Raw genomic sequence first — 7,151 nt, 5'->3', positions numbered from 1 at the left:
CTATAGGAAGGGTCCCCAGGAAAGAGAAGTGGGTAACAATGGACACACTTAAATACCAGGTCTTTCCTTAGCCAGAACCTTTCCAAACTACACTCTCACAGTGTCACACTGCCTTCCAGCAACAACAACAACAGCAACCAAAGATCAACCTCAAGCCACAGGACAAAATTCTTTTCTGATGTGGAAGGTCAGACTAAGCTGCAACCACAGAGCATACTAAGAATAAATCCCACCGAACCGAAGCTCTGATACCACTTGTTGGGAATAATACACCATTCCCCCTTGAGAAAACACCTTTGACAGAGAAATAAAATAGACACAATCACAACACAAGAATTTAATGTGGAAACTCCAATTACCGGAGAAAAAACCACGGCCGTTGTCAAATGACAACCAGAGAATATCACTATGTGAAAATTGTTACAATACATAGACTTCTTTCTCTCACCGGCATCCCAGTACACCCACACTCTCTCAAAGCAAATATCTAACTACACCTCACAACACTCTCTAATCAAAGAGTACAGAGGAAAAGAAAAATCAGATACAAGCTTAAAGTGTTTCTGACTGGTGCAAAAACAAATGGAGAACTTAGCCTCATATTTATAGCCTAGGCCACCCACTCCATTTGCTATTCTAAGCAATGTGGGACTAATTCAACCAAATCCTAACATTTAAATCACGCCTCAAAAATTTTAAGATACAATTTAAATCAATTAAAAATTTAAAAACTAAATTAAGTCAAAAATCAAATTTTATTAATTATTTTAAATATTAAGTTGTATTCAATAATTTTTGTCTACATCTAACTTATACGTGATTACATAAATCCTAACTTATTCTTAGCTTTTTTTTTTTAATTATAAACTATATTCTTATTTACTTTGTAAACTTACTTTCATAGAAGTAATTGTTTATTATTGCTAAACATAAATAAACACACTTGACATGCTAAAAGAATTTATTATATTTATGATATTTTTATCTCTATAGTGAAGAATATGTTTTTAATCGGTTTATATATCAACCAATGATAATAATAATCATCAATAATTAAGAGTAATTATATGGATATAGTCTAGTAGTGACTCATTATTTAATCACTTATTTTAAACATAAAAAGTATTTTGTATAAAAAAATATATCTATATTTACAAAATTTTTATATACATAAAATTAATAAATTTATATTTATATTTTTTAAAATTTATAATAATTTAATATTTATACTAATCAAATAATAATAAAAAATATTAAATATTACTGGCCTCAATAATTTCTCAAACAGAAAAGTCGATAGAATGCAGCAAGCATGCATATTTTCTGATATAAAAAAGTAAATAATAAAGAACCACCAAATGACCACCGCCAAATCAATAAAATAATTAAAATATTCAGGAATGATCTACTGGATGGATCAAATTCTATTGTTTATAATTTGTTGTGTTGTATAGAATTAAGAATTACTTACATCATGAATAAATAAATAGAAATTAAATAGAACGCGATGCAGGACAAACCGGCCATTAATTTTGAGCCAAAGAAGGAAAAACGAACATCATAGGTTAGTGGATGCATGAATGCTATGTTCGTAGGGACCCACACTAGCTATTCTACTTCTAGTTTCTTATTAGAGCTATGGCCTCTCTTCCTTGTAACTATTAGGGCGAAGAAAAGGAATTCAAATTAAGAGGGAGTATGGAAATTAATTTCTGTTGTCTAATAACTTAACTGTTGAAAAAATAAATTAAGTGGTTAAAAGTAAAAGGAAAACAAACCAATATTTATGCCTCCCACATTGCAACTTCATTTTTTTCATTTTGTATTTTTAATGAAAATTTTGAGTAAAATATCAATTTTAACCATAAACCTTTCAAATGCTAATAGAAATTTAACCATGAATGAAAGAAATAAATTTTGTACTCACGAAAGAAAATTTTTATATGAAAAAAAAAATTTCAAACGTTAATTTTATTCATGTATGTTAAGTATTTTCAACTAGTATATTAATAGATACTAATTAATTTATTTTTTCATTTAAATATTTGCAATAATAACAAATATAATATTAGTTAAGATGATAATTATTTCAAGATCAAACTAGAATGTCATAGTCCTAAATATTGCTAAATATATCTTTTTTTATAAATTATGTATGATCAAGAATATTTAAAAAAAAATTATACACGAAATTTTTTATACCTCCGTTATATATCTGCAGTAAAGACAATTCGTCATCCCATTATTATTATTATTATTATTATTATTATTATTATTATTATTATTATTACAACTTCAACTCAAAATAAAGAGAAAAACAAAAAATATAAAGATTGATCATTGATTAATTAAAATTTCTTTTGATATTGTCATTAAGAACAAATAATCAATCAAAATCAATCAAATTTAAACAAAATACAAAGAATTCTACATCAACAAAAAAATAAAGACTAAAAGATTAAACTTTCGTTTTATTTTTTTATTGAAGTCTAATTAATTCTGCTGTAGCCTGTACTCTTTCGAAACCAATTAGACTTTTTCGTGTTATTACAACCAAAAAGTGATGCATTTCATAAATACTATAACTTTATTCGGGGCCAATATATAAATATAAAGTATTTGACCAACAGTGAAAAAATAAGGGTGGACCATCTAATCATTCGTCTTGATACATTAGACAATGATAATTCCAAAGTTATTAAATTGATAAAGTAAAAAAAAATTAACCATTCTTATGATTCGCACATAATAAAAAATAAATTTAATAGTGATTATTAATTGGATAAAAAAAATTTTAAAGTAAAAAAGTTAATAAAATAATAAAATGAAGAGTTTATCACTTTTAAATTAAGATAGTGAAATATATATTGTATGAAAATTATAAAATTAATGATGATTAAATCTTTGTTTTGTCATTTTTCTAATTTTTATTTAGAGGATTTAAATTTTGACTGATTAATTTATTATTTTATTATTTTATAAATTTCTTTAATTTTTCATTAAACATGGTCTTTCGTTTTTGGTAACATTGGGCCTATCCCCAAAAATAGAACATTTGTACTTTAGAAAACAACTATAACGGCTATTTTTATAACAAACCTAAAAGTACTAACCCTTAATAAGCCCAGAAAAAACCCTAATTCTCTGATTGGAAAAAAGGCTAAATCTAGGGTTTGGGTTCTTGAACCAAAAACAAAAAGCCTAATACTACTTCGGAGTTGTGTCTTAATTTATTCGATGTTGCTCGTTCTCACTAGTCACTCAACGCAACTCAACCGCCTCCCGCCGCCGCACGAAGGAGAAGCACCACTAGCCACAACACAGTCATGGACTCCGACGAGGAACACGCGAAAACCCTAACGCTGACGGAGACGAAAGACAAGAAGCACAAGAAGAAGAAGAAGAAGAAGAAAGACGAGCTCGTTAAGGCGAAGATTGAAGTTGTGCGTGAAGAACAGGACAAGATAGGACCAGTCGTTGGGTATTTTCCTTCCGGATTCGATCCAATTAGCGATGGCGCCGCCGCGACGGGGTTTCATGTTTACAGGAACAGGAGGACGAAGAAGAGGATGCAGCTTGTGGTTGGTTCCCCTGCCTCCCCCGTCGAATACGTCGGAACTAGCTATGCCGGTGAGGCCGCCGCCGGGAACTCCTCCATGTATGCCATTGGTGTCTTTGATAAGGAAAAGGGAACGCTCAAGGTTGTTCCCGTTGCTGCCAACAAGGTAAAAGCTCGGGTTCTGTTCTCTTTAATTTCTGGTGTTTATTTTTTTTATTTTATGTTCTATTTTTCAGGATTTTACGATTTTGCATAGAAATAGATACTCAACGGAAACTATGATTTATTGTTTCTCCGTTTTTTCTCTTTTCGTTGTAGAATTATGAATATGTAAAAGCTCTTTAATGTTTTTAGGGTTTAGCTATCAAGGGTTGTACCGCACTGTTAAGGTTAGCTACTGAGGAAGTCTTTATAAAAAAAGGTTCAAGTGTCCAATGCATATGTTATATGATAAAAATTTTAAATTTCTGCTATATTTTTTAACTTGGTTGTGTTGTTTGGAAAATGATGAATTTGAGGTGAATTTGCAAAGGTTTAGTTAACCTAGTTCGTAAAGTTCTATTATAAGTTGATTTTTTGATACTCTAATTTGGTGAACATTTGATTAATGGGTTGCATTACAAACATTAAAGTTGGTGATTGTTGAGTGTTGGCCCTTGTTTTGATTGGTTTTATGTGGACATAATAAGTTTTTGTTGCTCATTGTGGTGTGTTGTTATGTAGATATTTAGATTGGAACCTAAAGTTAAAGCCTTGGATGCTGTTGACAAGGAGCCTGCTACCTCAACAGTGGAAGAGCTGACTCCCTTGGACTGGGCAGTGAAGCAGAGGCAGATTACTAATTTGTTTGGAACAAAGAAGGAAATAACAAGGGTATATTCTGGCTCATTGTTTACGAAACCCTTTTGTTCTGTGCTAAACAACAATGTGGTCCTGAACTGCGCATAAAATCATGATATTTGTGTGATTTTGTAGATAAGTAATAGACAGAATGGTTTTTGAAATACTGATTTACTGATGTTTTGATATTGGAGTATTCCTTAGCTTTCTGATAGAGGGTAAAAATTTGTTTGAAAATCCATTCAAAGTTGTGCATTTCACTTTCAATTGTCTCTCTATTATGCCAGCTAATTCAGGTGTTTATTTAAAAATTGAAACATCCTCTTAGAGAAAATATTGTTGTCCTATTAATGTTTAACATCCTCTTAGAGATACTTGCTATTGTGAATAAAATTTGCATATTATCAAACATCTCTGCATTCAGCAAGGTGAATCTTTCTTGACTGTTTTGCATTGTGACTGAGAGAGTATGATACATGATGCATAAATTCTGAAATGCCACTGTTGAGCTCACTAATGTCAATGACGACATTTTCTGATTTTGTCTTTTGCTGGCAATAAATGAGGTTGAGTTAATGGATTTTAGTGGTTGAGTCTCCCAGACGTTGTCATTGAACTTGGTTTAACTGATTTTTATTGGCATTGCTGTACACTTGGAAATCATTTTGCAGACTAAAAAGAGGTTAGCTCTCACTCAAGATGATGATCCTGAATCACAAAAGAACCTGGATGTGAAGATGGAAAATGTTGATGTAAACAAATTGGCTCTTGAAGGTACTGAATCTCAAGTTGCCCGCAACATACCACCATGTAATCTTTCTGCAACCTCGCCGCAGGAGGCATATGTGTTGGATCAAATCATCCTTAAAGGAGAGTGGGGTTACCTTGAAGACATTTATTATATTTTGTTGAAGGAAGAAGAAGCTGACTTCAGTTCTTACCCAACTTTTGTTTCCAACAGGATTAATAAATTAAAGAATATTAAGGTATCAATACAAATAAAACCTCTTTACTTAAAAGCATAAGTTCAGCTTTGATTGGATTATTTCTTGATTTTTTTTATTTATATTTAAAAAAATTGAAAAATAATTGCCCTTCCCGCCACCCTCCTGTTAAATTGTGTTATAAAGCTTGGGGTTATAATTTGTTTTTGACAAAATATAAACAAATGCATACGTATACAGTTCGATCATTTGGAGCATTCTGCATTGGAAAAGTTGTTTTTCTGTATTTCGGATATGCAGAACTTGCTTTTTACTACTAAAGCACAAGAAAAAATTTCTGCAAATATAAGAATAATTTGACAACATATTTCTTTCACCAACATTCTACTGTACATAAGTTTTGGGATACCAGAAGCAATGTCTAAGAACATCACCTCTTCAAGGTGGTGAATTACGATTACCCAAATGTTACTGTGATAGATACTGGGCATGAACTTTAGGCTTATTTTATCCCAAATGGAAAAATCATATCCAGTTTCTAATTTATTCATTTACAGGATGATTCAGAAAAGAGGAAACACTCGTGCATACTGTCATTCATCAGTCATCTTGTATCGTTTAAAGAACAGAACTCTTTCAGGGATAACTCCACCAAGAAGCGTCTGAAGATCCCCAACATTCTGCGTAATAGATTCTCGGCAATGTTTGGCAATACTTCTGGTTCTAATTCAAAATGGCTGTCTTCTGAGAAGATTAGTCTTCTCGTTTGTTATATCCTCGTGCTGACTCTTTTCTTTGACGAATTTGAGACTGACTACTGTGATATAGCAAGGGATCTGAAGATGAGCCAACTGGTGGTGAAACAACACTATGAGCATTTGGGTTGCAAGGTTAAACGTAAGAACAATGCCAACCATGCCACACTTCCCGTCCCTCTTAAATTTCCTGGTGTGCGTCAGAAGAAGCGAAAACGTTAGATGGAGGATGGGACGCTGTCCGAGTCCAGTTGGTCTGCTGTTCTCAGTGCTTGCAGATGTCAAAAGGTTGCCATCCATACTCAAAGGTTACTTAAAGTATTATATTATTCTGGGCTATTTGAACTATGTTTGCTGTTTTTAATTGTGAAAGAGGTGATTTTGAAGTTAGCATCACACATAGATATAGGGAAAACTTGTCCATGAAAGAGTAGAATCAAGATAAGCTAGATCAATTTTGGGGATTTCCGGTTTCCCTTTATGTTGTGAATTCAAGCTTATAAGAACCTCTGTAATCTCATCATGCTTGGCAACTCTTGTAACCAGTATTAACCACTCATGCTTATCTCATTGTGCGCACCAGCCCTCAGCTAAATGTTTATCTTGGATTTTAATTGACTAATACAGTAACCCTTATCCTAATTAGTGATTAATCCTCAAACAAAAACTAATGATGTGCGATTGTTTTGCTGCAATTTTTAGCTGGAGAATTAAGTTAGTTACTGGTGGTGAAGTGAATCAAGTCAAGTCTAGTCTCACCAACTTTAATTCGGTTCACTAAAAGTTTGGTTGCTGGATTATGCTTTGCACTGTACTGGGTTTTCTTCTCGCTTGTTTCTTTTAAATTTGTCTTTTTTTTTACGCTGTTAAAAGAAAATTCCATTTCCGTTTCCAGAATTAATGTCGTGAAATACAACTTGGTATAATCTTTTTTGGGAAGATTGTCTATTGTTTATGACAATTAAAATAAAAAGGAACAAATCAAATAATATCCCTGCCGATTTACTTGATTGAAGCAACTATTCGTATATAAAAAATTAAACCGCATATGAT

At 32.0% G+C, this 7,151-nt stretch overlaps 1 protein-coding gene across 1 annotated transcript; it reads left to right on the top strand.

The window, feature by feature from the left end:
* Window positions 1-3,212: 3,212 nt before the first annotated feature.
* Window positions 3,213-6,706, top strand: LOC107483929 (DNA-directed RNA polymerase I subunit rpa49). The gene is made up of 4 exons (XM_016104537.3): window positions 3,213-3,725; window positions 4,283-4,432; window positions 5,071-5,385; window positions 5,901-6,706. Exons 1-4 carry the CDS (start codon window positions 3,327-3,329, stop codon window positions 6,318-6,320), a joined length of 1,284 nt encoding a protein of 427 aa, XP_015960023.1. The 5' UTR covers window positions 3,213-3,326; the 3' UTR covers window positions 6,321-6,706.
* The last annotated feature ends 445 nt before the right edge of the window (window positions 6,707-7,151 follow it).

The sequence above is a fragment of the Arachis duranensis genome, chromosome 4 (assembly GCF_000817695.3).
Source record: "Arachis duranensis cultivar V14167 chromosome 4, aradu.V14167.gnm2.J7QH, whole genome shotgun sequence".
NCBI lineage: Eukaryota > Viridiplantae > Streptophyta > Magnoliopsida > Fabales > Fabaceae > Arachis > Arachis duranensis.
The sequence above is the reverse complement of the archived record's forward strand: the minus strand, read 5'-3'. Positions and strand labels throughout refer to the sequence as shown.